Genomic DNA, 27,804 nt, shown 5'->3' with positions numbered 1-27,804 from the left:
TATATATATATATATATATATATATATATAGTGACTGCAGCTCTTTTACAGATCTTTACTTATAAAGTATCCGCACAGTTGTTATTCCACAGGCTTCATGTTGCACCATGTCCTTTAATACTCTGTGAGTGCTAAGTTGACGACTTATACCTTTGGCTTGGCAGGCAGACTTACATTTTTCATCAGCATAAATTAGAAATACAGAAATGTTAAGGTGAATTTAAAAGTGAAGTAGGTAAAAAATTTAAACAGCCACACTTAACATGTTTGCTGTTACCTTACTGGCCTGTCATGCTTAAAACGTAAAAGTTACATGAATTTTACTGAATGTAAAAGTGTGATGTAAATTTTTTTTAATAGTGTAGCATGGGGTCTCAGTGCCTTTTTTATGTGTACATGTGTGTGGGTGTGTAGGATATCAGGCATATCATTCCAAATCAAACTGCATAGCCATGGGACACAGCTGAGGAATTATTTCCTGTTAGCTGTAGTTTCTGCTGAAGTGGCTCATTTTGTGTCGGCATTGTTGTTCTTTTCATCTTCGTCCTCAATCACCTTAGTTTTTGTGTCATTTGTGTTAATTTTCTTTGAAACATTACTTGCCTTTTTGTGCTTGCCAAATCTGAAGGTGTCATCTCTGTTTAGCTTTTAGCACTAGTATCGTTATAGGCCGATCTACTGTTCAAATCATATGTACTTAATAAACAATTATAAATAATTTTAAAAACGCCACCCTACACCATTGTTTTAACCAAACTTTACTCGTTATTTTAACCAAATGTATTGCTATTTATTCTGTTATTTATTTTATTTTGCATTTTTTTTCTTTTTTGTGGTGTGGTGTAGAGCTGGGGTTCTTAACACCCTGCCATGGGACCCCATACCCTGACACACATGATCCAGCTGAACAGCTAAGTCCTTAATCAAGTGGGTCAGGTGTGTTGAGGGTAGAAAGAAATTGTAACTGTGCATAAAAAAGATCAATATCAAGTTTCAGTTTAGGGGATCCACATCAGATAGTTTGCAGTTAACAATTTTTTTAAATGGTAGATTATTCATGGCAGATTATTTGCACCAACAATGGTTGAAGAAGTGTGGCTGGGGCTGATTTCATTCTAGCCCAGATTGTAGATTAATGCAGCTAGAATCAGTGACAGTTACAGCCCAGTTCCCTGATGCGTCTGTAACATTTCATCAGCAGTGACTGAGAGGTGGTTTACATAGCTTATATTTCCTTTTGAGATTTCCCTTTTCCCCCCAAAAAAATGTCTTTGGAGGAGAAACCGAACATAGACAGACTAAACAGACATTGTCCAATCAGTACAAATTACACAAGAGGACAGACAACAATATCTAAATTTAGTCTTTTTATTTTGTTAGAACAAAGCTTTTCTGCTGACCAGGTTTGGTATTCAGAGGAAACTTGGCATGAATCCAGTAGATCATTACAGACTTTAAAAAAAAATCACGCCTGTTTGTCTTTAAGTTTAATGTGTAATAGTTTGCCCCACATGATTCTAATTATGCCATTGATGAGACCTTGTGATTTAATGCATTGCTCAATCTTAATAGTTCCATTGTCGATTTTAGCTATTGATTTAAGTCCTCATCTAATTTTGCAACCAGCTGCCACTGCTGTAGATGGTTCTTGTTTTTATATTGTAAAATTTTATTTCTGAAGAAACTATAATTAATGGTCATCCTGTAATTTTAGTCCAATTTTTTCCTGTTATCTGATCTTGGTTCTAGCCCATCTGCTTAAACTGCTGTCTGCTTATTATCAGACCACTGCGACTGACTCTAGATTGCAGCAGCTGGAGAAATAAACAGACATTATGATTACATTCAGCCACCTTTGGCTCCCCTGTGTTGCAGAGATACATGATTTATCAATCTTCCAGCTTTCCACTGTATACTATATGTAATATAATGTGCAGTATGTAATGTATACATAGTATGATGGTATAGATAATCGTTGTGTATCTTGTCATTATCAGTACATTGTATTTTTTTAGTGTGGAATGATGCTTTAAAAATATAATCTAACTAACAGAGAATGTGTGGCTATCTGAGAAATGGCTTAACAATGTGCCAAATGTGCATATTCCAGTTATAGAAGTAAGAAGTAGTTCTAAGAAGAAACGTGAAGCAATTAAAGAAAAACATTTTCCTAAAAATAACACCCATTAAAATAACAACTACTGCTTTTAAAACTGACACAATATAAAATTACATTTATTGGGGATACAGTATATTGGAAATAAGCCATAGGGCAAATGTTTTTATATTACTAGTGCAAAATATGTGCTTTCTGCTTGTGCTGAACCAAAAATATTCATCCCAGTAAAACAGTGCTGATTAATGGTGCATCATGTAGCTCACTGACACTGCACTATGACTAATTACAGTGTATTATAATACATAACAACTACTATAACAGCAGCTGTTTGGGGTTGCAAGGTAAATCACATGTCATAATTTCTACAGATAATTCATGGGGATGGTAATAATAGCAACAGCTAATTCACAAGTCTAACTATATACAGATTAAAAAAGTGAGACATTAAGAAGTCATGTATTTAATATTTAGGGAAGGAGTCTCCACTGTCAGTGCTTTGTGACAGTCAGTGGTAACCTTAAGTTTTCTGCCACAGGAAAGTCTTCAGGAGAGAGTGCTTTGTTGTTTTTCAGTAACCACCTGCGTGTTTTTTTTTTTTGTTTTATTAATTTAAAGAAGAGACAAAAGAGAGGCTGGTGAGGGAACAACTATTTATAGGTGCTAAAACATAAGTAATAACAGGAACTAACTTGTTCCACTGTAAATGAACAAAAAGTATGACATGTTCTTTAATAATAAAACTGTATCATACTATATATATTTTTTATAGATTATAATAATACTTACACAATATTTATTATATTTATCTTTAATTTAAATAAACAAAAAATTTTAAAAGCAAGTCAAACTAAATGCACATGAAAGTTGAAAATATTATAGAAATTAAGAAAAAATACAACAAGTACAAATCTATTATAAGATAAGTTTATTCACATATTAAAAAAATAGATATATCATTAAATGTCAGAATAACACATTTTCCATATATAGTAATACATAGTAGATAATTACAGCTAAGCAGTTTACAACAGTCAACAATCTTTGCAAAACATATTCACCACAAAATGATTAATACTGTGAGAAAAATCTAATAGCTATCTTGGATGGTGTGTTTCTCTATTTATTTTAATTAATTTTCAGCTGCTAGGTCTGTGCTCGTCTCACTAACGGTTTGACCTGTCTCCACTGGTGTGCTGCTTTCTTCTTCAGTGCCACCTTTCTCTTCATCTGCAGTCCCCTCTCCTTCTCTTTCTTCTTCCTCCACAGCATTTTCTTGTTCTTCTCCACTCTTCTGTTCATCTGCGTCCCCTGCTTCCTCTCCTTCTTCAACCTTGTTTTCAGCCTCACCCTGTTTCTTGCTTTCCTCTGCCTTCTTTTGCTCCCTCCTCTCTTGCTCAATTTTGGAGAGGTGCTGGCAGAGGGATTGAACATAGGTGAATACACTGAAAGGGTCTGGTTTGTTCCCCATTAGTACCATATCTGATACATCCAGGAGAGGGCAGCAGTCAGCTAGTGATCTGAGAAAAAGCGAAAGAAAAATTTGAGATGAATTTAAATACTGTTCCAAGCACTCTTAACAGTAGGAAGCATTATATGACTTCATACGAGGATGCTGATATGACTGTACATAATTTAAGTAATAATGAAAAAATTGCTTTGACTACATTATGCTTGTTGCCAAGGCTGAGTATGTGCCGATTAAAAATTTTGTGCTGCAAGTGGTCACTCATGTGGCGTAGTTGAGGCGGTTAAGTCATGACAAGTGGATGGAAGAGTTGTTGTGGAATTTAGTGTGTCCTATACAGTCTCTTTGGTATTTTCCATTTAAACAGGCATACTCTGCCATGCTGAAGGCCAGGGTGAAGTTCTTCTCTCGCTCACTGGCTTTCAGGGAGGAGAAGTCAAAAGCAGAGGGGAAGAAGCGGTGAACAAGTGCACAGAAGGCCAGACCATCACTCCAGGATGAGGAAAAGTTCTCTATGGAAACACCCTGGAGACACACAATAACCCACAACAGTATAAAGCGTTTGAACCCTTTACTCTGTGTTCACATGACTTTCAAGGGGCTAAATAAAGTGGAATAATAAAACACTACTTTCAAGTGCAGCAGATCTCATTAGGGCTTGAAGTTATGGTTAAAAAGATTTAGATTCTGATATCATTTTTAGTAAGCCCTTGTTGCTTTCCCTTAAATATGACCGTAGACTTAATGAAATTTTTGGAATGGGACTTAATTTCCTTTTCAGAACATCCGAAAACATTGTTGTTTTCGGTTGGTTTTTAATAGAATATGTTTATGACTTCTTCAGTGAATGTCGTAAATGTAACTATAATTCATCTTTTCAGAGATAGGACTTGATTTTCAGTGTAAAAATGAGTGATTATGCTATACCAATGTAGTCAACATACCTAATGGGAATTCACTAATGGGAATTTACATTGTAAAATTGAAAAAACTACATAAGAACAGATTCATTAAGACTTTCTCGCATGTCTGTCTCAACATTTTTACTGTTAGAGTGTATGGTTGTAGTTTTGAATTTGCTTTATATATTTATGTATTTCAAACCTGCCAAGTCAACAGAAATACCTGCCAAGTCAAGAGACTTGGCAGAAATCAAGTTGCTTCCTGCTATGCTGACGAATAAATATGTACTCAAGGCCAAAAACAAAATAATCCTGAAATATTAGAATGTGGAGGAGATCCCTGAACAGTCCTTCAAATGATTTGCAATCTACTGGAAATATTCAGTGGTTGCCTTTACTGTCCAATATTGTCTAATAAATAAAATATCTGATATACTGCTCAACCTGTAAGCTACTAGTGCTGCTTGTGCACATAAAACTTCTGTTAAATAAAGGTTGCATGCTCTACACGTTTTACTGTTAACCTCTCCCTAAATTGAAAGAAAGAAACCAGAAGACAAAACAAGTCTTTTCACATCTACATATGTAACACTTCTAATATTATAAGCCATAATATTTCTAAATTAGTATTCTCACCATGTTCCTTTCTTCCCTCCATCTCATTGGCCATTGAATAACTGTTCATTAATTCTAAATTACTATGAGAACAAAACAAGTTTGTTTGAACAATTCAAATAGTGCCGCTATGCTTTATAAGTGAGTATTAAGTATACCAGATTTCTCCTTTTTTTTCACAACAGGGAACATGTCGAAATTCTTACTCATGGTCATCATACATACTCAACAGATGTGTATAGTGATTAGGCTGAAAAATACTGGAGTATTCCTGAAAATCCTGTCCATGCCCACATTCTCACCTCATAGCCCCGTGTTTTGCTGTTACACCAGTGGAGGATTTTCTGTTTGATTGATGCCCCAACAGACACGCCCACAGATGTCTTTTGGACCTTAAAGTTGCGAACTGCTGGAGTCCTACAACAAGCCAAAACAGCCTGTATTCATCCATTCGATAAATACAGACATACTACACACAAAATACCACAGCAACACACAGTGGACACAAACAAGGTAAAAACAGACACGTGTTATTTCTAACACTAATTTCAGTATGTCCACACCTGCATGCATTTATGCTGTTGAAGTTGATAAGCTCATCTAGATGTTTGAATGAATTATATGTCAGTTTTAAAATTGACAGCAACATGCTTTTGTGGATTTTAGGTATATGCACAAACATTATGATTACTCTAAATGCCAATGTCTGTAGTGATATGGCTGTTTTTGAGGATGATGATGGTGATGATGATGATGGTTAAGATAATGATGATGATGATGATGGTTAAGATAATGATGATGATGATGATGATGGTGAAAGTGGTGTGTGGTGGTGACTCACGGATCTTGTTGAAACTTTGCCATGGCGTCTCTTCTGGCTGAAGGCCTGGCGCTCCTCTGGCGAGAGGACATCAGCATGGAGGGTCTGGGAACAGAGGAGGAAGGTGCAACTCCACTCTTTCCTTTAGTCTTCTCTTGCTTATCTCTGGTGCTTGCTTTCTTTACCTCAGCCTTTGCTTCATCTTTGGCCTTTATTTCCGTCTCTGCTGCCTTTGGAGCCAGGTTTTCAGAGTCAGCAGTTTTCTCTTTCTCTTCTATTTTCTCTTCTTTTACACACTTTTCATCAGGTTTAATTTCAGCTTCACTGCTCCCTTTTCCCTGTTCAACAACATTCTCTTTATTCTCCCCGACATCTTCTTCATTTCCTGTTTCATTTGTCTTTACCCCTTCTTCCTTTTCATCACTCTCTTTCTTTTCTGCTTGTGTCTCAATCTCTTTCTCTCCATCTTCGTTTCCATTGCTGTCACCCTCACCCTCGCCATCACTTTCTTTCTTCGTGGCTTGTGGATTTGGCTCTTCTTCTCCGTTCTCCTCATTAGTCCTGCCCGTGGTTTCACCAGCTCCACTCAAAGGTTCTGTGCTCTGTCCACTTTGTATGTCTTCTTCACGGGATTCTCCCGTGGCATCCTGTAAAGGCCCCATCAAAAACAGTGGTTATATTTGGCAGCAAAAAATCTCAACCTTTTAAAAATAGCTTACATTAGAGGTGTTCTACATGATTTACATTTACATGTTTACTGCTTATAGTATTACATGCATGTATATGTTGTGTGGGTTGAAATCTGCTGCTGAGGAACAGTTCCAGGTGTCACATAAGGTCATAAATGAGCCATAGACATTTCACTTGATAAGCAGGTGTGTGTAAGCATGCATGGTCATGGATACCAAATAGTCAGTAAAGTACAGAAATAGATTCCTGGTATTCTGGTGAACAAGTATGTGCTCAAGACAAAATACTCCCAAAATATATGAATGTGGAGGAGATCCCTGATCAGTCCTTCAGATGTTTTGCAATCTTCTGGAAATATTCTGTGGGAGGCATTACTGTCTAATTCTGATTTGTCAATAAAATATCTGAACTCCTGCTCCAGCTGTAAGATAGGCTCGTGCATGGCCTAGATCTGTTACTGTTAATCTCTAACTAAATGGAAGAAAAAAAAAACTGTCTGAAAGACAGAAAAAAATCTAATCAAAACATCAAATAAAGGTAATACTTCTAAATGAGTATTCTCACCATGCTCTTTTTTCCCTCCATCTCACTGGCCATTGCAGAACTGTCCATTTATTCTAAATTATTACAAGATCAGAACAAGTACTTTCTCTGGCTTTCTTGTTTCTGACTTCTCCCTTTGCAGTCAGGCTTTCCTCAAACTGCCTCTATCTATCTCTCTCCCTCTACCTCCCACCCTCTCTCTCTGACCTTTATAACAACACATGCTACAGAAATAGGCAGTGTGGTGTTGGTAATAGTGGCTCAGCCAAACCCCCGAACAGCTGCTACTGCTGGAAACCAAGACAACATTATACAGCAGAAACACACACACACACACACACACACACACACACACACACAGGAATCACTCCGTCAACTCTGCATGCCAAAACATTCCTGTCCCTCTGCCAAGGACTACATGTAATGACATATTTAATGACTGCATATGTTAAAGATCCATATCAATAGAAGCCATTGACACCCAAATCAATAACTGATGTCACGTCAGACACCTTTCTTGGAAAATCTTCCTACAAAATTGGCTCTGATATGTGCCAAATGGCTTAGGCAGAGGCTTCCTAAGGCCTACTTTTGTGTGTATCTGAAAACTCACTGCACTCTGTTCATGCTTAGTGTTTGTCAATGCTTGCAAGCCTTTCACAAACTTTAAACACTTACACACTTCATGATGTCATTTTAATGTAATTTTAATGTCAACTTTCTTGAACCACAGATGTCTATTTTTGTGCACTCTTCTGGTTTTGTCCTCTAATGGCGCATCCTCTCCTTCAACACAAAGCAGATGGGGTTAAAAATAAACTAATCTTTCACTATCTGTTCTGCTCAACTCCCCATTATCAGTTCTCTTCAGCTCCTGCTGTCTCTTTCTTGACCCTGGTGGCTAAAATGTCAGAACCTTCATGCGTTTGTGTCCATCTTCACTCTCCCTCTCATAGGTGTTGACCTGTTTATAAGTTATAGTATATCTGGCTGCTACTTGCACACAATTATGGAGAGACAGACTGAAAAGCAGCCTATTTTCTTTCATTTTCACCTCAATGTATTTGAGGTTTTATATAATTTGACAATTAACATAGGCAGCTCTTAGTAGAGATGGTCAAACCAAAAAAAAAAGAAAGAAAGATGAGACAAATATATATATATATATATATATATATATATATATATATATATATATGTGTTTTATAAATGTATACTTCATATGTCATATTTGGTTACAGAAAGCTTCACCGTAACCAAATATGACCTGTTTCACTTTGTTAAATAATTTTCTAACATATTCTAACATTTATCATTAGCCTTAGGGTATGTTGATCATCCACCATGGAAGTCATTTATTACTATAGAAGCAATAATGTATTTGCACTAGTGCATTAATATAAACCTGCAATTTTGCCATTCAAGCAGCACTACTGTCAGAGCTGCTGTTATAGAAAATTCATCAACATCATCTGACGAATCAGATTTGAGAATTCAACAGTGCTAGGGTATAAATTTCAGTTAAAGAATGTATGTGAGGTTGCCAAGCATGGACAGAGTTTGGATGCAAGAGCAGGGTTTCATTGAAAGAAGCAGACAAATCAAAAAGGAAAACCACCATTAAAAAATATAGACAGGAAAAGTACCAGGTGATCAACAGACAGATCTAACTACACTAGACTAATCTCAGTAAACAAAACAGACAGGGTCAAGACCAGAAATCCATGTTCTCAAACAAAAGGCTCATTATTAACAGCAAACTAGCAAAACACCAGGAACCAGGCTTCACTCAAGAGCTGAGTTATTTATGGGGAGAGTGCTGATGGGGAACAGGTGGCTGTGATTAGACGTCAGGGGAACTAGAATGACGTAGCAGATCATGCGACCAGGTTTGTAGTTGTGTTTGGCTGAGGATTCTGGGAAATGGAGTTTGCATTGGTAATGGGGAAACATTGGCCATTTTCTTATTTTACTAAGGCATAAAAGTTTTTTTTCTATACAACACTGATGACAATTAATAATCATAAAGTGTTTTCAGTCAGTATACTGTATGTGGATAAAATACAATGAACACCAGAATTACTGGCACCTCAGAATGTGCAAAAATGATTTAATAAAATAAGCATTGCACAAAACAACTGTTTTTTAGTTGTTTTTTTTGTTGTTGTTGTTGTTTTAGTATTATAAAGATTTGCATTCTCTAATGAAACACTTGGCAAGTCAATATGAGTTCTAATGTAACCTCCAAAATGATGTATTCCTCTCAAACCACTGCGCTGGGCACTAATGTGACTGATGATGTAGCAGCAACAGCTAACGCTAGAGGGCACCAAATTCAGGCTATCGTGCACAAAAAACCCAAAGACATTATTTTAAATAATCACATTTACAGCAAATGATAAAATATTAACATAATAAGACATCTTTGAACAAGTCATTGTTGCTTTTTGAGATTTCAAGGTCTCCAACACTGACCAGATTCAGTCAGAAGGAAATGTTAGAACTGGGAAAATTTGCTAGGTTGTTAGCAAACTAGCTGACTTTAACTTACTGAAGTCATACCGGGTAAATGATTTATTCTACAAAACCCCACCAGTTTAACATTCATAAATATGAATACAAGTAGGAATCTTTTCTTTACTCCTGTCACAAAAGTCATAAAAGTATTGTACAGAATACAATACTAGCCTACACTTACAAGCTAGCTCATAACGCCTATTGCTGCGTAATCATTAGCACAGCTGTCTATGAAGCTAACATTAAATGCAAGAACTTTGTTTTTTCTATCCAATTAGACTGTTAGTCATTTGTATATTTTCTAAAACACCAGTGAATTAATCTTTAAGCTTCTACCTGTTTTAGCACTGATGTAGTCAAAAAATTTCTTATTAGAACCCTATGTAATGGCTTACTAATTGTTTTGTAACTGACAAGAAAAACATGAAATAAACATACAAACAACAAAAACTCAGAAAAATTAAAAATTTTACAAACATTCAGGTGTCACTTCAATTGCACTTTTCAGCACAACAATGACCCAAAGGATACATCTAAATCAATGAAAGAATGGCTTAACCAAAAGAAGATCAATGTTTTTAAATGACACAGGAGATGCCCTCATAATTTGATGAATCTAGAATGTTTTTGTAAGAAAGAGTGGGAAAATATTGCCAAGTCAAGATGTGCCACGCTGATAGACTCTTACCCATGAAGACTGAGTGGTGTAACAAAGTAGTGCTTCAACAAAGTATTAGTTTACGGGTGTGCACACTTATGCAACTAGGTTATTGTACGTTTTTTATTTTTCTTTTTTCCCTTAAAAAGTTTCTGATTGTTTTTTTCACTTTATTTGTGTACTTTGCAATTTCACATTAAAGCTGGGGAAAGATCTGACATGATTTATATTCATTCTTTTACTTCACAAAAACTTGCCATTTTAACAGGGGTGTGTAGACTTTTTACATCCACTATTCATTATAGTTTCTCTTAAATCTGACTGACCATATATTGCTTTTTTCAGCATGGTTCTTCAAGACAAAAGTAATTTCTGTAATAAGTTACGTGGATTACGCTTGCATCTATCTATCCATCTATCTATAATTATAAACAGTGTCACTCTACATCTATTTTTTTCTGTTTTAGTCTCTGATTAATCTGTTAAATTTACCTTCTGACTGTGATTTGACTGTTTAATTATTGACTTGTGTAGTTTTTCTCCAAACTCAGGCTGGCTGGGCAACAAAGAACTACTTACAACTCGTTCGTTAAATCTCTGATAACGAAGCCTTTGTGGAAACACTTGCAAAACAGACTCGTACATAACCTACGTCCTGCTTTAATTTGTTAATTTGTTCATTATTCACTCACCCCAGAAGTGGTAACACAGGTAATTACAGAGCAGTACAAAACACAGTCAGTATGAAACAAACTAGATGAACTAGATTTCATGTCAAGATAAAACTGACAATGTCTATGCATCAAAAAGGAGCTGAGAGTGGGAGAAAATTTGTACTGTTTTGATTGTAGAGGTGAGAGTGGCCCGATAACCTAAACATCAGGTCAGCCTCAACAGTCTGAGAGATAGAGCAGGCATACAGACACACTCCATCTATCCAAATTCACATAGTGCCAGTAGCCGACAGGTACGTAAGATATGGGTCATACACACACCTGCAACAAAGCTGGAGCATATGAGACAAAATGGAAGTGAAGCCAAAGTTTATAGTTAATTTATATATTAAATATATATATATATATATATATAAATATTAAAAAAAAAAAAAAAAAAAAAACTCCACTCTTTTCGGAAGGCATTTGGAGCATGGATGTGGGGATTTGTGTTCGTTCAGCCACAAGAGCATTGGTGAAGTAATGCACTGATGTTTACCAAGGAGGCTCGGGGCGCAGTCAGCATTCCAATTCATCCCAAAGGCATTTGGGTTGAAGTAACTCTGTACAGGCTGCTTCATGGAGCTCACTTTGTGCACAGGGGCATTGTCATCCACGAACAAGTTTGGGCCCCTTAGTTCCTTAGTTCCAGGAAATGTTACTGCTATGGAATACAAAGACATTCTAGACCATTGTGTGCTTCTGCCTTTGTGGCAACAGTTTGAGGAAGAACCACATATGGGTGTGATGGTCAGGTATCCACATACTTTTCGCCATATAGTGTACCTTTGGCCATATTGTGTATATGTCCAGTGACTGGTCATTCACTAAAATGCATTCAGGTATGGTCAAGGTTTTGACTCGTAACACTGAAGCTAACAGAATTCTGTAATGGTGATAGTGGCTATTTTGACCATTTGAAAAGTTGCTCATTTGAATAGATTCATAGTACCTTGAAATAGCATGTTAATAGGGTGAAATAACGAGATATTACAGTAAAATAATAACATACACAAGCTCGTCATTTTCAGCACAGTTGCTATACAGAACAGAGGCTCGTCCACTGATACATCAAAAATAGTCCGGTTGGTCAAAATGACCATTACCTTTCTCTTCACTAATACACATAAACACAGGCTGAGAATAGATTTACAAATACTGAATGGACTAATAAACAGGGAGAGCATTGTCCATGGAGTGAATGTGATTCGCTGCAACATGAAAGCGACTGGATGTTCAAAGGCACAGCGTGACATGCCCTGCTCTGTGTTCATGTGTGAGAAACAGTACTGCAGTGTATTTCATGTGTCCTGTTTTAACTTTACAACGTGCTGTTTTATCCCCTTCATCCTTAGCGCCAATGAATGAATTCCACATGACTTCCTTTAGCATGTGTATTGCACTACATATGGTGTGCAAGTAGTGCATGTATGTAGAGTAGGGAGGCATTTTACCATGTTTCCCTTTGCCGTGGCTCCATCACCAGTGCCAAGAAAGACTAATGTGTTTTTTTAATACAACAGTTAGCTCCGACCACCCAAACTCACTGGCCAAAAAGCATTCTAGTCATGCTGTTATCAGATACAATCTGTATCATTCCACTGATGGTTGCTAAGTAACAATAATAGTCACGTTATTATTATTATTATTATTATTATTATTATTATTCATTTTCACTAGCTGGCATTTCCAAATTGTCCATAGTGTGTGAATAGGTGTGTGAGAGTGTGTATGATTGTGCCCTGTGATGGGTTGTCCAGGGTGTCCCCTGCCTTGTGCCCCGAGTCCTCTAGTATAAGCTCCAGGTTACCCCGCGACCTTGTGTAGGATAAGCGGTAGAGAGAATGGATGCATGGATGGATCTTCAGTAGCCACTTTATCTTGAGAACACTAGGTGTGAAATGGGAATACACCCTGGATTGGGTGCCAGTCCCTAGGCTTTTGCCAGTCCTTGAGCCCATAAGCTTTGTCGATGGTGTCTTCCCAGGGCACTGTAAGTTCTGTGATGTACATGAGGAGCAGACAGGAAGGCCACAGTATGATGTCTGTCCTTCTCAGCTGGGAAACAGAAAATCTGGCCCAGGTTGGTCAGCATCATCTAGTCCCGGTATTCCCTGACAAATGGTAATTGAGTTGATTTACAGAAGGCAGGGATAGCTAGTGCTAGGAGTGGGCGATATGATGATTTTAGATCATGAATGATTAAAATGTCTCCTGTTTTTCAGAGAGATCATGAGTACTGTGATACTAAACCCATTTTGTCAGTTGTGAGACATGCACCCCAAGTTGTTTTATGAACTTGAGGTTACTTTATTCGTTAGTCCAAGGGGCTGAAGCTAACAACAATAATAGATGCGTTTTAAAATGGTAAGACATCACTGATGCTGAGACATTTTACTTAGACAAGGATATAACACCCATCAAAACAATCAAAAACTCAGGTTTTAAGCAACTTCTATAAATAGTTGATCCTCATTATGCCTTGCAGAGTCAGAAACATTTTTCTAATACCACTATTCCTCAGTTCCAAGAGAAGTGCAATAAAAACCAAACAAGGCTTAAACAACAGTTTGCAAAACATGCAAAACCAAGATTGGCACATCATGGAAACATGACAAACTTGTTTAACCACCTTAAAGTGAAACAGCCCAAAGAATCTGCCAAAGTCTAGATAGCATGCAGAGTGCACTTGAGTGCAACAGCACCTCAGCCAGAAACAGAGCTGAAGCAAGCAACAATAACAGATGCCTTTGAAAAAGACATTACTTTTGAAGAAACAAGTAAGTGCTGGAAAGACTTCGTTGATGCTGTGACATTGTACTTGGTCAAGGATATAATACCCATCGAAATGGCTGAAAACTCTGGAAAACTCGGCAAATATTTTTCAAACACCATCATTCCTCAGCTGTACAAAGAATTCTGAGATAAGCGCAATTAAAACAGTGAAACAGCTTGAATGAATTGATTATTTTAAAAATAATTTAAGAACTTTAAGGTTATGTTTCCTTACATTACTTCTGATCACTAGGGAAATTTGTTTGGTTATGCTGTTCAGTAACTTGCAAAATAGTCTTAAAAACCTACATGCAAATGAATCGTATTGTGGATCGTGATCTAACCTGAAAAAATTAAGATATGATATTTTTTTCCAGATTGCTCACCAACTTGCCACAAGCTGCTTGTTGTTGAATTACTTCATGGTGGAAGAAATGGCTGATAAACAATGTCTGTAGTTTCTTTGCTTTACTTTTTTCTTAAGTTTGTTAACTGTTGTAGAAGTAGAACACTGTCTTGTGTTATTACAAATAACATCATGGTTTCGGCTCTTTTGTGACCAAATCACATCCATGATGTTATTTGTGAAAACACACTAGACTTCGGTCTATTACTGAAAAAGAAATTACACGTCACACCATATGTTGCCATAGTTACTCTGCATAATCAGTGTTAGAAGTGAGCATCAATACTGTTTTTAATATATTATTTTTTTGTAATAATTGGAAAGATTACAGTTGTTGTTAATCAGTTAATCTATCTGCCTAGAATCTTAATTTTGTTTCTATTTAGCATTTGAAAGATTCATACGACCTTGATTTCATACAGTTTTGATTTAAAGATGTACATATAAAGGAATACAGGCATACAGATGTATGAGGTGAAAGAAACAGCTGTTTTGTCATTTTAAATGATGAACTACTATTAAAATATTTCATTCTTAAATTGGCAGAAACTATTTTGTTGCCATTATCATGCAGCCCTATTTATTAGACAATATAGAAAGCAGTGACAGCTCACCATAATCTGTGTTTTACGATTACTCTTTGTTGAGTTTGGCATTCTCATTTGAGCTATTTGAAAAAGAACTAAAGCAAATATTTGTTTGAAAGCAGAGGATATCTGCAAAAAAAATCATACAACATTCGATTCCTTTTATTTGATTATAGTATGATGATACATATCTCTCTATAAGCTCACATGTTTTGGTGTGTAGGGTTGAGTTATGCAACCTGTGTAATGAGAGAATGCCCTTGTTTTGAGGAACAAAGTCAAATCTCGTGATTTCATTAAATCTCATGATTTCCAAAGAGGGGTGACAAAATAAGATGTAAAATTGCAGACATGTCAAATTGGACTGCTGGCAACTCATGATTGAGACAATGCATTACGGCAGGCTTTAGTAGATTCAGTACAAAAGATGAACATGATATCACATAACAGCATCGTGGGTGTTCCTTTGATCGGTGTATATGCATAAAGATATGTATGCATTAAAAAGTCATGTGAAATGTCTTTGAGAGTGTCTATGCTCTGGTATGTGTGTGTTTGCAAGCTTGTGTTCTCCTGTGTGTTTGTAATTGTAGCATTTGACGCAGTTGGTCACGCTTAAGGGGAAATCTCTCAATTGTCTTGTGATGAGTAGTGTGAAAGTTCAAAGATCTGATCCTATTCTTGGTACGGTTGCATCATCAGAAACCAGGGAGATTATGAGGAACCTAGTCTTGTGGTACTCTGAAAGGGCATTAATTTGTTCGGATAATCATCTTGTCAAAGTTCAGCTCTGCCAGCCCTTTATGAATTTTTTTTTTTTTTCATTTTTTCAGTTTTATCACTCATGTATAAGCGAAAAGATCAGTTTTCTTTTCCCCCCAATAAAAATAGTAAATGAGCTAATTGATCTAGAATGAGTGAAAGTGTTTTGGACTCCCCAGTATTAACTGAACCGCCAGAAGCCCTGTCCATCCCTCCATCTCACATTAGTAATCTCTCATGATTTTCCCACTGGAATGATGCAGCTTCACTTTCTGTCAAGGTTAATTAAGAATGTTTTGAGTGCATTCATGTGAAATAAAATCTATCAGTGTTTGTTTGACGTAGACAAGTTTCTAGTCAGATAAATATATTTACTGGGGATGCCACTGAAAAAATTTGGCTAAAAATATTCAAAAACGGCACTTTTTAAGCCAATAATGGACAAAAATGGACAAAAAATTAAATAGGCCTACAACTAAGTGTTCAACCTAACACTGTACAAATACTCTTAATGGTAATAATAATTAGAAGGAGATTAAAAACACTGTCTTGTATTGGTTAGAGCAGACGCATTCAAACAGTGAGGTCAAGCCCAAGGAACATGGTTGAATCTGGAGTGTCCGTATATACAGCGGTTTTTATGTATAATATATTTTTATATTTTGCCTCCTCACAGCTCCAGGGTCCTGGGTTCGATCCTGATGTCAGGTGACTGTCTGTGTGGAGTTTGGCATGTTCTCCCCATGTCTGTGCTAGTAAGTGGATTGGTTTAAGATAAAGTGCCCCTAGGATAAAGCAGCTACTGAAAGTGAGTAAGTGAGCTGTTTCATTTTTAACATAGCTTTATATAAAAAAGAGCATTTCAAAATGGACTTAATTAGTCCTTTAAACCTAACTTATTGAATTTAAGTAAGTGTAAAGAATAGGTTAAGTAAACGCAAATCTTTTTTAGGTTAGGTGTACTCAAAACAATCCACTCTTAAACATAAATGTGTTTTAAGTTTCAGGTTCCTTAACTGATCTGAGTGACTTTCTTTACTTGATTTGAGTAACTTAACTTGTCAGATTTTACAGTGTAATTGCTGAGTGTAACATGCAGTGAGGTACAAAGGATTGAGACCACTAGTGCTTCTATTTTGCATTACTTTTAAAATTTAATTTAGAAAACTTAATAATTTGGTAATTTAATTATATTATTAGAAGTAACCTGAGTTAGAAATAACTAAATGAATTTCAGAGTTTCTTAGTATTTGGTATGTCCCCTTTTTGCTATAATGACAGCACATTTGAGCTGGCATGAACTCCACTAGATTGTAAACCCTGATGATCCAGGTTACATCAAATCTACTGGAGTGTCATCTGAACAGGTGTGTTAATAGAATGGATAAGACTTGAGGAAAAATTGACTTTTTGTGCAAAGCATGGTCAAAACTACAAATTTGCTTACATTTAAATAGGGACCTAGACATAGGGCAGAATCTTGAATATTAAATATTCAAGATATTGAACATTCACTTTGTTTGTTTTAAATATTTCAAAATTCAAAAACCTTATGTTTATTTCCCATTTTAAATATGAAAAATCCCAGATTATCAGTCTCAGGCTTTTGGACCTCACTGTATTCTTTATAAATAAATTTTAATTTAAACCCCAGGTTTATATTAATGTGCTTATTTTAATATGTTATCATTTCTGTAGTAACTTATTCACTGGCTCATGCTCCACATAATCTACAGTTTTAAAAACAACAGTGTCCTTATCTATCAAAGAAATGTGTGTAAAGGATGAGTATTTTCTGTAAGGAGGCATTTATTTAACATTTATTGAATGAGTCTCAGGTGTCAGCACTTTGTAATGGTAGTGTTATTTTGTCTTATTTTCATCGAGAGAGAGAGAGAGAGAGAGAGAGAGAGAAAAGAGAGGTTAGTGAGGGAATGACTGTTTACATCTGCTGTAATGTAAGCAATAACTAGAACTAACTTGTCTCACTGACATTCATTAAATGGTTGTAATGGTTGGAAAATTGCTGTGGTATAAGATGAGTAAAACACTTTGGGGTGTTATTTTTTTGCTGTAACAACACGCTGTCATGTTTTATTCCCTACTTAATACTCATATAGGGCATAACTATTGACATTTATAAATAATTACATTTATAACTATTTATAACATGCAATTAAAAAGGCATAGAATAATTGCACATGTATTTACTTTATTTGTGCATTTACATTGTATTCTGTACTACTTTATAAAATATATTTGAGTGGAATATGGTGAATTGTCTTAATGGGAGTGTTTCCCCATTAGTCATGTGATTTTTACTAACATTACCAATATAGAACTTTCATGTGCCCATGTGCTGTATGCAGCTTGTAACTTCCTACGAAATCATTTCAAAAACATCCACTTTTTTCTTCCCAACTCCATATCCGTTGCACAGCTTATCTCTGCTTGCATATTGGTGAATTATTGAACTCGGCATGAGCGGAGCAGACCGTGGTGCTGATTTATCAGTGTAGCATGCTGAACCGGTTTCAGTGTGCAGTTTGTGTTTGAAGGTCATTGGGATTCTGACCTTGCAACAGCAAATCAGTCATGTGGTGGATATTCTAGCAGTTTTAAGAAATGGAGAAAGTTTGTTACTATTCTGTTTTTTTTTTTTTTTATTGTTTTATGATTCATAAAAATGCTTAGTTTTCAATTATGGTGCTGTAAGGGGCTGTAAAATCTTTTTCAATCTGGTGAACTGTTGACAAATTAATTTTTTACATACACACAATAGTACAATAATAAGAGTAAACAATGATGTTTGTTTTCCCATAAAGCTCAGATGTATCATGGATAAGTAAACTATTGAAAGCAATGTAGATGCTTAACTGAGTGTTCTTATAAGCCTGAGATATTTATTAGAAAATATTTTCTTTCATTAAAATTAGACACTAGCCATTACTGTCTTGTTTCAGAAAGTTCTATATGAAAATGCAGATGAAACATGAGACAAACACCTGTTGTGGACAAATTGGAGCTGTCCTTTAACGTGATTCCCTGCTTTGTTGATCTGATCAGAAACAGAAAGCCATATCAAGGAGATCAGATCAAGGAGTTGCTATAGACCTACGAAAGCACAAGGAAGATTTGTGTTTGTACCTGTAGCTGCAGATTAGACAGAACTCTCATTTGCCTGTCTCTGGCTAAAATCATTTTAAGACAGCTGGAGCATGTGTGTGTGTGTGTGTGTGTGTGTGTGGCACTCTTGTTCAGCCTCTGTTCTCACACTGTACAGTTCTGTTTGTGTGTTTAAACATGGGGTGCTCCATTTATAGGTCAGAGTCACTTTACACATACCACATGGGTAAGAAAAATGTTTGGCATTTTCCTCTCCACATGTGCAGGTTCCCATGTGCAGACTAAAATACAAATCCCTTTAAAAACATATTCTGTTTTTTCAGATCCAGTGTAAAAAAAAAAGTGCAAAGAAAGAGGAAGAGGAGGATCTGGAGAAAGAGAGGAAAAGAGGGAGTGAGAGAAGTCCATATAAAGAAAGAGGAGGAGAGCCAAGATCACAGCAGCAGAGAGAATCTACAGGCTATATGTTCACCAGTGCAGACAGTAAGATAGGTAAGGTACAGATGTTTTTGTTTTTGTTTTTTTTTAAATGTTGCTCTATTTTTTTTTTTTTTTTTAACTTTTGTTATTTTCTTTCTACTTCTTTCTACAGGAGTACATAGTAAGAGAGGAGGGGCAAGAGAAGCTTGTGTGATTAAAAGTGTGTCAGGATGGCAGGCACTGGACGTTATTGGTTCACACTGATCTCAGGCCTGTTGGAGTGTTTGTGCTTCGCCGGCATCCTGTTTGGATGGGCCTCGCTGGTCTTCGTGCTGAAGAGTGATGGCTTCTTCAGCTACCTGTGTGTAAACAGCACGGTCAATGGGACCATTACCAAAGGTACAATACACAAACACGAGTACTACTGCCGTGCAAATACACTGACATTCAGCGTGAACTAACATGTCAATTCAAGTCAAGTAAAGTGGCTTTACTGTCATTTCAACCATATACATCTAGTTAGTACACAGTGAAACAAAACAACGTTCCTCCAGGACCAAGGTGCTACATAAAACAAAACACAGAACTACAGGAGACATTACATATATTTACATAAAGTGCACAGTTCAAACATGTACAGATGGCACAAGACAGTACAAAACTATCAAACAAGACAATGGGCACAGTGAGTTACAGTGCAGCGCAGTGAATCATATCACAGCAGTGCAAAGAGTGACAAGATAAGTTGCTGTAATGTAAATATAAGGAGTAGCACCCAGGTGGAGAGTATAAAGATAATATACAGTATATAATAAATATCTGTAGCTGCAGAACAAATTGAATACAGATATGTGCGAAAATTGCAAAGAGATGGGGTGATGTTCAGTTGAGTGTGTGTGTGTTTTCAGTCCAGTCCCTGAGTGTGGATGTGATGTGTGTCTGCCTTAGATTGCAGTGAGCAGGATGAGCAGCTCTCCGTTATCTTCACTATTGCCTCCTTCATGAACAACTTCTTCACTCTGCCCAATGGTTTTGTGTTTGACCATTTTGGCACCACCGTGACCAGACTCCTAGGAATGTGAGTCCAACTTGATTTTTTTGGATAATCACAATCAGGTATTTTTGTGAAATTTCATCAAGTATAACCTCCTGAAACAGTCAATGTACTGAGATAATATTGTACAGGATGTTCAGATGATTTTAGCCATTGTATCGCAACATTGTCTTAAAGTCACTAAAAGCATCTGAATCACAATAATACAACAAATTGTAGAGCACAAAAGTTCTACTGGAATTGTTTTGGGGAAAATAACTACAGAGCCAGTACTGAATAAGAGATTTCTTTTTTCATTATATTCCTGCTTTCTAGTAACCCATCTAGAACCATGTATAACGATTCATCCACACAGATCACTAAGGAGAAAAATTTCCATGAAAGACAATGTTTACTCATAAGAATAATTGAGAGACTACCCCAATCTTTGGTAGTTATAGCAACTTTATGACAAATCAGGTGTGGATGGATCTGGGATCGATAGATTCTCTGTGTACATTTGGCCATTTTAAAACATCATATTTCATATTTTATTTTAGATGTACTGTCAGCTTTTTGTTTCAAGTTTTCTACATATTTTACATTCTATGTACAGCAAAACTAAAATGACAGGTTATTACATGTGCTGTAATTACCTCAGTAGGTATGATGTTATTCAAGTTATGTCACGCTAGGGTTAAGAGGAATTGGGTCGTAACTCATTAGCAACTGCAGACTCTGAATGATCAGTTTAAATCATTGCACATCCCATCCAACCAAATTTTTAGGCCCTGTTCAGTATTGATATTCAGCACTAGTGATTCAATCACTAGTGGACAGCCAAGGTGGATAGCTGTTCACTTCTGGTATTTTTATGTGTCTCATATGCACCTCCCTTAGCCAAATCTGACAAAAGCAACCTGATGTCATTTCAAAAACAAACTCAAACTCAATTAGCTAATCCCAATCAATGCTATTAAACAGTCTGGTGCTCAGATTGCTCATTTTGTGCAAGATTTGCTCATCTAATTATGTTTCATATGCTTTCAACAATCACACAAACAAAGAGAGATTTAGTTGCGTGCTGAAAAGCGATGCCACCTGGTATTTCACTTCTGACCCTATCACACAAGCTGAATGTTTCATAACAAGATTTTTTGTGTGTTGGCCAGCTTGTATTGTGACCAAATGCACATGCATAGAATGTAAAAATACTTTAACTGATTATTAAATGAAATAGAAATAGAAATTCCATTCAATAGATTGGCCTCAGTTGGTTTGTTCTGATTTAGATGCATATGTGAGCCTTTGTTCAATTGCAACTGAGTTATCATTCTAATTATTATTGGATTAGAAGGTGCCAAACTTCTGCCAGAAATCAGAAATATAATAAATTAAGAGGAGAGACAAGAGGGAGGATAGCTTTAGAAATTACTTGAATTCTTAGTTTGGGAGTGAGAGGGAAAGTGTAAGTGTAAGAGAGATAGAGGATCTGCACAGTGTGTTTTGTATCTAGAGACTGAGTCATCAGAGGGAGTAAAAAAGCCTATAAACTTTGAAACAGTATCCTGCTGTGTGAAATACAAAATGTATTATTTTCGAGTATATTATGTTCACTGACCTAGTAACTTAATAGCATTCATGTATGGTGAGTTTGTATGATCAGGGTTCAAGGGTTTTATTTGCCATGTGTAAAAAAAAACACTCAGTGTAGTGAAGTGTGTGTGTATGTGTGTGTGTGTGTGTGTGTGTGTGTTTAGGCTAGTGCGAGCTGGGTAACATAGACGAGTCATGCCCTTGGTCTCATGTAGCTCAGAGCAGAGATACTCAAAGCTCCAATAACAGTTTGTTTTCACTCAGAGGCCGAGAGGAAATGAAAAAGGTGGGGCACTAATGGAGGAAAAATAGAAGAGTGTTAAGGAAAGTACAGGAAAAAGAGATTACATCTTAATTAAGCTAAAAAAAAAAACTATTATACAGGAGGTGGTGCCCCTTTTTCACACCAGCTCTCGCTACTCTAAATTTAATTTTCCTAGTTTTGCACTGCATGTGTTTAATTTGTATAATGTACTTTCCTCTCCTCTAGATCTATCTACACCACTGGGACCTTATTGATAGCCTTCTCAAATGTTGGTGAGGCATTGCTTTTCAGAATATAAGCCTAAGCCTAACCCTAACTCTAACCCACCCAACACTGTACAACATGAAACAACACATTAAACACACATAGCCAGCCTGAAACATACTGAGCTGTATCCACCACCTGGATTTTGGCTCTTTTCAGGTAGTATGGTCAGGATAAGGCCCGACTCCACCCCATAGACTGGCTATTTAAATATTAGACACATTAGGCAAATAGGTACCATATATGCTTAATTCATTTTTATTTCAGGAGTGTGTTAATCCCTTAAAGTCCCAGTTTATGATTCAGTTACTCATCTTAAAGCTGAGGGATCCCAAGAGTTTAATAGATTAAAATGTAGATTCTAATAACTTTATACTAACAGCACTTTACCTAGTTTAATTAGAATTGCAGCTAGATGCAAACTGATGTTATTTTATACTTCTTTATAAGTATTGGATTAAACCAACTGACCATTCAAATAGGATTAAACCAGTTCACTTCAAGTAACCACTCAAATAGGAGTACAACTGGCTTTGTGTTTTGGGAACTATGAGCAGTATATGGTGTATCAAAAATGACTCTCTCTCTCTCTCTCTCTCTCTCTCTCTCTCATACAGCACTATCAGTCCTCCTCTATCCTGCTCTCTCTCTTATTGCTATTGGAGGAATACTTTTCTTAGTCACTAACATGCAGGTATGACTTTTTTTTCTCAGTATCCAGGACAATATTAGAGGGTTCCATACACCACCTAGAAATATCTTTTACCATTGTAATTTAAACAGGAAAAATATATCTTTACCAATTTAACTAATTTCCCCCAATTTATAGCAAACAAATGTAGGCCTGTCATCTCATTTATTTGGGTACCACAAAAAGGTCCTTATAATGTTTTGTCTATAAAATTTACAGTCACACTGGAAGAGCTCATGCACTGGATAGGACTTGTAAGCAGACTTAACCCTGAGGCTAGTTTTTGTCAGAACAGCCTTAGAGGTTTTTGTCTTTTGCAAGCTCTAGATTCTATATCATCAGCTAGTTCAAGCAATGATTTTCCATTTTGCATGATTTGCATAAAGAACTCTTCCTCTGTTGTGTAGTGAATGTTTTGGACCACCTTAAATCTCAGTTAAGATTTTTTTTCTAACATTAGATTATGCTATAAATGATGAAATGATTGAAAAGGAATAAGGTTGCTTGTTATTAAGTATGATACTTACTGAGGCCCCCTACTGGATTGCAGGCCCTTGGTCAGAAAACCCTTGGCCTTTAACTCAGTCTTAAAAACTGGTTTTCCCATTTTATTACACATAAACATTCTGAAATGTTGAGATCAGCCAAAGTGATCCAGTTTAGTCTCATTTCTAACAACAAATGAGCTCATGTCATAGACCACTTCAGCTGCTCTGCCAATGAGCAGTGCTTTTATAATGTGTGTGTGAATTGTAAATCAGTCCAGAAGGTCACATACCACACACCATTCCAAACATGTCTTGTGTTTGGGTCCTATAAGGTCATGATGATTAGCTGTTCTCTCTCAGCACAATCACACTCCAATACACAACATTTACACTCGCTCTCCAGGTGGGGAATCTCTTTGGAGCCCGTCGGTCCACTATCATCACTCTGTATAATGGAGCCTTTGACTCTTCCTCTGCTGTCTTCCTTGTTGTCAAGGTAAAAAAAAAATCCCTGGAGCATTTTATAATAAAATTAATATAGCTGATAAAAAGGTGTGATGTAAAATGGCTTAATTTGGTTCTGATCATAATGAAGATGATGATGATGTGACCTTTGTTTTTCCTTAGCTGCTGTATCAAGATGGAGTGTCCCTCCGTTCCTCGCTCATCTTCTTGTCCTGTTGCAGTGTTTTTCATCTGATTCGCACCTTCCTGCTGATGCCTCGCAGACACATCCCCTACCCTCTTCCTGAGAACTACACCTATGGGTAAACTGCAAATGACAAAAAATGTTTTATTTCTCACAAGTGGGGAAATTATTCTGCTTAAAACTGTACTACCTTTTTTTTCTGAGAAGAACCTCTAAATTAATCACTATGGATTTTTCTAAAGACTGTGAACAGAAACAGACCAGATGTAAAGCTGTTCTGTTTCTGTCCTTGAGCACAGCATCTACAGATTCTTTGACACACCAGTGTTTAGCTGATTGATCAATGTTCTGAAGCTCTTAAGAGCCAAATCTTCTTTAAAGAGTGAAACAGAGGTGTCTGTAAGACTCTTTAATTCTACTCCCATCCTATTCCTTAGAATGTTTAACCAATCCCAGCTTCTTCTGCAACTAATATTTCTGTTTGTACCCACCTGTGGTATTTTGTAAATAATTTAGTTTGTTCTTTTTGCCAAAAATTTGTAGTGTAATACTGAAGATGAATGAATGAATGCAGTCTTGCATGCATCAGGTCTCACCACCTACTCCTGCCCACATGAAAGTAAAAACTGCCTGATCTTGCAACTTTTTTTGGGTCCAACAGGATGCATTCTTTTTGATTATGCATGCATGCATTCTTTTTGATTATGTGGTATAAGTCTACTTTAAAATTCCAGGCTGCTTTAGTTTGATACATTTCAGTGTTTCATTTTCTGTTGCAGGCTGAGATGTGGGGATGCTCAGACTTCTAGTGAGTCAGAAAATGTAAGTGGTAAGAGCAATGTCCAGAATTATGAGGCTACAGAGACAACCCCATTTAAAGAAGACAATTCTGCCAAGACCAAGAATCCAGACATGCCAGGTGAAGAGAGACAGACATTCTTCCATGAACTGCACTGACTCCATTAACTTAAATAAGTTATCTATTGATTTCTGCCTATAAAAATAAGATGTATCTTAGAGCATTGTCTCAGGTTCCAAAACTACTACTGAGGTCCAGACCTCTATGTCCTCATAGCCAGTTACAGCGATGTACAGCAGTAAGGATGAATAATTATTTATTTATATGTGCCTTTCAGTGCGAAGCTTCAAAAGCTGCATCTTCTCTTGGTTCTTCTTATGGCATCTGCTCTGGTTGTCAATCATGCAGCTTAGACACTACCTGTTCATTGGGACTCTTAACCCCATGCTCAACCACCTAGCAGCTGGGGACCCCAGCCTTGGTACACACAAACACACACAGACACATGCATACTCAATGCAGTACACACACATATTCTAATCAAGTGTGTACGTCTGCTGTGCCTTCTACCTTAGTGAGTACATATACAAATGCGTTTGCCTTCACCCAGCTGTGTGGGATACTGTGTGCCCCCTGGAATGGGCTCATTATGGACCGGAATAAAGGAAAACCCAGGGAAAAAGGTCTGGCTTGATAACTGACACGATAATCATATCATTATCATTATATTATATTATAATAGGAACTTTTACAATACACCATCGTCAGTTTTGTTGGTATTATTATTTGTATAACATTGACTCTTGTTACTTACAGTACTCATTAATTAGGTGGGTAACTATATTTTATCATTGTATTTATTACTGTAAAATCCTAAAAAAAAATGTCATAATAGCGTGTGACTGTTGTGCCACATCCCATGTTAAAGCAAAATTAAATAGTGTGATACATATTGTGAAAAAAATCTTTTCAAATATGTCGACACCCACACACATATACATAATACCAGTGCTCCCTCCCAGCGTCCCTCGTAGTAAAAATGCGACTCATTCTTTCTATGATTGTGCTGTGTGTTGCAGGCCAGAGTGAAAGTGAGGCAGACTTAAAGGCAGCCATACTGTCTCTGTGTGTGACAGTGGTGCAGTGTGTGCTCTTCTCCCTGTGTGCTGCCATTCCTCTACTACCCCTGCAGTACCTCACCTTTATATTACAGGTTCTCAATAGGTCCTTCCTGTATGGAGGGAACGCAGCTTTCATCAGCGTGGCGTAAGTCCACATGTACACACTAGGCATGTGCAATATATTTATAGGGTTATTTATAGCTTCAGTAGGCCAACATGCCTAGAATACCAAACAATAATCTTCAGTAATAGGCTTTTGATATCACAGTATCTGAGGAAAGTTTTGCATTATCACCATCACCCTGGGGTTAAGGAGATAATGGGATCGGGATGAGGGTGGAATGAATTTGCACTGAACACACACATTTTATCATAAGAGGAAAGCTCCTTTTTCCTGTCTTTTGTTGAACCAGTAAATTTCCTTCATTGTTGATTGTATTTACATGCAAATGTGTGCCAAGTTTAGCCTTCTCTAGGAGCCTTTTCTAAATATATGTTGTTGGTACATAGTTATTGCCCATGTAAGGCACATCATTTTAAACAAGCTAATAATAAATGCAAAACTAACAGGTAAAAATAAATTGAAGTTCCTTGGAAATATCAAAAAATTTTACCTTGAATTTTTATCCTTAACATAAAGTGATCTGAAAAATTAGCATCTTTAGTACATAGTAAAATTGGCGTCAACATCACTGAATATAGCAGCAGTGTAAGACTGTGTAGGTCTCATGGAAGCTTAATACACAAAGAACAAAGACAGAAGCTTTGCTTGGGAACTGAATGTTTGTGTGTATGTGTAATATGTCTTTTTGTGGAATTAAGCTCATCATTTTTACTTCACTTGTAACCCACTGTGTCTGTGCAGGTTCCCTCCTGCACATTTTGGAAAGCTGTACGGAACAGTGATGGCTCTCTCAGCAGTGGTGTCACTCCTACAGTATCCCTGCTTCTCACTTATCAATGGACCTCTTGATGGAGATCCATTTGCTGTGAGTCACACATTCACACAGTTTTCTCCCTTTCACTCGCACACTTCACACTTAGCATATTCAAACACTTGGCTGGATCAGACTATGTGAAACCATTTTGGAACAAATAGAAAACAAACCACAATATTAATTTCATTCTGACTGGGACTATGCAAAAAGATGAAGAGGTGAGAAAGCACCTTTGATCCTGCAACACAAGAACACCCAGAGAAACATTCTGACTTTTGTCACCTTTCCCCATGCATGGCTGTGTGTTAATATTATCTCAAGAGCACATGCTGATGCATCTTTCTGTACCACAGGTGAATGTTGCTCTGACCATCCTGAGCTGCCTGGCCTTTATCCATCCTCTCTATGTTTTCCTGCACTGCCGGCGTCAAGCAGCTCGACGGGCCGACTCTGATAAAACTACCTCCTCTTAAGTAGGACATGTTCATAAAGGGAATGAGATTAACCTCCGGTGTTCTGTTATTAGCAAATAAATGATAAACCAAGGTGGTGTTTATATAGGGAGTACTGATAAGAACACAATATTGTGGTAATATAAAGAAGAAGCAGCTATTCTCATGCTTATGCCTGTTTAAGTTGTTTTCCCAGATGTTCTGTACAAAATGATTTTTTTATTGCTGAATTTTTCTATGCTATTATATCTGTAGTGCGTCACTGCCATAATTACTTAAGCATGTAACACCTTATTATTCACACACTTAAGGACATTTTTAAGGCAAAGTTTAATTCTTGTCTAGGATTTAAAAGGGACCACTAACAGGTTGAGTCCACAGCAAGGTCTA

At 36.8% G+C, this 27,804-nt stretch overlaps 2 protein-coding genes across 4 annotated transcripts; one reads left to right on the top strand and one right to left on the bottom strand.

The window, feature by feature from the left end:
• Nucleotides 1-3,027: 3,027 nt before the first annotated feature.
• smtnl1 (smoothelin-like 1) lies at nt 3,028-7,349 on the bottom strand. Its single transcript, XM_026940736.3, has 5 exons — nt 7,176-7,349; nt 5,943-6,568; nt 5,404-5,518; nt 3,958-4,109; nt 3,028-3,636 (listed from the first exon to the last, which is right to left on the bottom strand). The coding sequence occupies exons 1-5, from the start codon at nt 7,221-7,223 to the stop codon at nt 3,249-3,251; spliced, it is 1,329 nt and encodes a 442-aa protein (XP_026796537.1). The 5' UTR covers nt 7,224-7,349; the 3' UTR covers nt 3,028-3,248.
• A 6,366-nt stretch (nt 7,350-13,715) lies between these two features.
• Nucleotides 13,716-27,456, top strand: slc43a3b (solute carrier family 43 member 3b). 3 transcript variants are annotated; one of them, XM_053235696.1, is made up of 16 exons: nt 13,718-13,822; nt 14,195-14,267; nt 16,249-16,327; nt 19,022-19,190; nt 19,291-19,517; nt 20,067-20,196; nt 22,238-22,284; nt 22,894-22,970; nt 23,859-23,951; nt 24,083-24,222; nt 24,884-25,023; nt 25,241-25,384; nt 25,479-25,586; nt 25,983-26,169; nt 26,890-27,013; nt 27,316-27,456. In XM_053235696.1, exons 5-16 carry the CDS (start codon nt 19,349-19,351, stop codon nt 27,433-27,435), a joined length of 1,479 nt encoding a protein of 492 aa, XP_053091671.1. In that variant the 5' UTR covers nt 13,718-13,822; nt 14,195-14,267; nt 16,249-16,327; nt 19,022-19,190; nt 19,291-19,348; the 3' UTR covers nt 27,436-27,456. The 3 variants fall into 3 exon arrangements, with proteins under 3 accessions (XP_026796530.3, XP_053091671.1, XP_053091672.1); XM_053235697.1 differs by lacking the exon at nt 14,195-14,267 and having other exon boundaries at nt 13,731-13,822; XM_026940729.3 differs by lacking the exons at nt 14,195-14,267; nt 16,249-16,327 and having other exon boundaries at nt 13,716-13,822.
• Nucleotides 27,457-27,804: the final 348 nt, after the last annotated feature.

This window comes from Pangasianodon hypophthalmus, chromosome 7 (assembly GCF_027358585.1).
Source record: "Pangasianodon hypophthalmus isolate fPanHyp1 chromosome 7, fPanHyp1.pri, whole genome shotgun sequence".
NCBI classification, from domain to species: Eukaryota; Metazoa; Chordata; class Actinopteri; order Siluriformes; family Pangasiidae; genus Pangasianodon; species Pangasianodon hypophthalmus.
Note: the sequence above shows the minus strand (reverse complement) of the source record. Positions and strands in the feature narration are given on the sequence as shown.